This window comes from Ictalurus punctatus, chromosome 18 (genome assembly GCF_001660625.3).
Source record: "Ictalurus punctatus breed USDA103 chromosome 18, Coco_2.0, whole genome shotgun sequence".
NCBI lineage: Eukaryota > Metazoa > Chordata > Actinopteri > Siluriformes > Ictaluridae > Ictalurus > Ictalurus punctatus.
Window position 1 is genome coordinate 9362501 of NC_030433.2, and position 2500 is coordinate 9365000.

Below are 2500 nucleotides of genomic sequence, written 5' to 3' on the forward strand. Positions count from 1 at the left end.
ACCGTCTGACAGTTTGATGGAACGACAATATGTCAGGCTGAAATGTATGTTCTGGCTGTAAATCCACTCACACACTGTGGAATGTCATTTGAAGACAACAATAAATACACTAATATCACACAGTTCATTCATTAATAATATCCTCCATTTAAATCTCATGAAAAGTTTTTTTCACACAAAACACATTAAAGTTTCTCCGTAAGTATAGCAGATGAGCGCTAGGTCATACTATCCTTCACACTATGGGCACGTTTTCTTTTCAGCAGAGCATGTCGAATTAACACACACGCTGACTTTATTATATTAATTCAACAAATCAACATAGTGAATTAAAAGTGTGATAAAATCTCCTACATCTCACATACACATTACGTTTTCATCTCCTCCATTTAGTGTCTCATTAAGTTGCCCTCGAGTATGTGCTGGATCAAGTGTTATTCTATATGCTGTTTATTAGTGAATGTGGACGCTTCTACTCAAGAACAATCTGGCAACCACGGAGCTGTGAACTACATGCAGATGATTTTAATAATGTGAATGAGGAGCTCTGAAAATCCACTTAAGCAGCCTCGTAACCCGACTCTGAACACCAGGAACTTCCCTCATGTGAATACTGAAGCAACTTTTAGACGTAAGTCACTAACACTGAACAGAAGGTTTATATAAGAATAATATATAAACTGTACACATTGTATATCTGTAAAAATCCACTCAACACTCTTGTGTTTTTGCTGCTCTGAGAAGAGAACAAACAAAGCCACTGGTTTCTTAGTGAAGTGCGTAGGAGGATTCTGGCTCCTTCAAACACACACACACAGACACACTGTGCCAGAGAGGAAAACTGAACATGCCAAAAAACAGATATATTCCACACTCACACGATGAGGGGAAGCTGTCAGGAGGAGACGAGAGTCAACACAGAGCTCTGACTGATGAATCAGGATGAAACCCCTGCTGTTTTTAACCTGACAGTACTGACTTCACCAGTCCTGTGCCCTACACCCTAATCCTTACACTGTACACCCTACACCCTAATCCATACACTCTACTCCCTACTCGCTACACTATACACTCTAATCCCTAATCCCTACACTCTACTGCCTAATCCTTACACCCTACACCCTACACCCTAATCCCTACACTCTACTGCCTAATCCTTACTTCTTACATCCTACTCCATACACCCTATACCCTAATCCCTACACTCTACTGCCTAATCCTTACTCCTTACACCCTACTCCATACACCCTACACCCTAATCCCTACACTCTACACCCTACTCCCTAATCCCTACCCCTACTCCCTACACTCTACTCCTTTCTCTAGCCCTGTGCCCTACACCCTACTCTCTACTTCTCCTCCCTTCCTGCTGCTCTCTACACCCTTCTCCCTACTCTCTACTCCAGCCCTATACCCTACTCCCTACAAACAGCATATGTGTTAACATATATTAACCACATAAACACCATCACATGTTTTGCTCATACCCTGGCCCCACCCCTGGCCACACCCATGTAGTGTGTGTGTCACTCACCGATGTTTGGGTGTTTGAGCAGCCGACAGATCCGAGCCTCTCTGTCCAGCTTCTGGTGATCTGAAACACACACACACACCCCACACACACACACACACACACACACACACACACACACATACACACACATGATTTACATCAGTAATAATGTTGGTCTGATGATAAAAGAAGATAATTTGTAATGTACTAATTAGAGGAGAAGAATAAAATGAGATTCTATTAGACAGTAATGTGATTGTAGCAGCTCTGTAACACACTCCTGTTGTTATGTTGTTCTCAGAAGACACACTCAAACCCAAAGGCTGAATAAACAAACAAACAAATAAAAAAAAACTAGCAAAAATAATGAGCTAATTAACTTTGGTACATCTTTACATTCTTTTGCTGCATTTAGAATAAAAAACAACGCAGAACCTTAACTCGGCTAGTAGGTAATAGTTGATCAGATGATCAGAGGATGGTTGTCATGGTAACGTTATATTCTGTTAAATTAAAAAAGTCATTGAGAAAATGAGGATGTAATTTGAGACTGTAAGTTGGCCAAGTAAGATATAATAGGGATATTACGGTTATTAGTAATGGCAGGAGGATATGGGCGGTTCTTAATTTGCATATTTGTGCATATTCATAGACACTGGCATTTTTTAATGGAAGTAAAGGTAGAAAAAGAGAGAGAGAGACAGAAACAGACAGTGAAATAAAGAGAAAGACAGACAGAGAGAAAGATAGAGACAGGAAGCTGTGATCATTCATTATTCGTTATCTAGATTTGTTTCTTCTCTGTTTTATTGATAGTACAGTGTGTGTGTGTGTGTGTGTGTGTGCGTGTGTATGTGTGTGTGTGTGTGTGTGTGTGTGCATGAGCGACTCGCGGTGAACTTTGGAAGAGCCGTTGCTAGGCAACACTGCAGGATACACCAGGAATAGAAGTTATGAAATATATAGACAGAGAGAACGAGTAGGACT

General features: G+C 40.6%; 1 protein-coding gene across 1 annotated transcript in view; it reads right to left on the minus strand.

The window, feature by feature from the left end:
- Window positions 1–2500, minus strand: part of camk2a (calcium/calmodulin-dependent protein kinase II alpha) — a 53964-nt gene that overhangs the window by 36041 nt on the left and 15423 nt on the right. The window contains exon 3 of the mRNA XM_053687895.1: window positions 1535–1594. Coding sequence (XP_053543870.1) covers window positions 1535–1594 — 60 coding nt within the window. The remainder of the gene's footprint in view (window positions 1–1534; window positions 1595–2500) is intronic.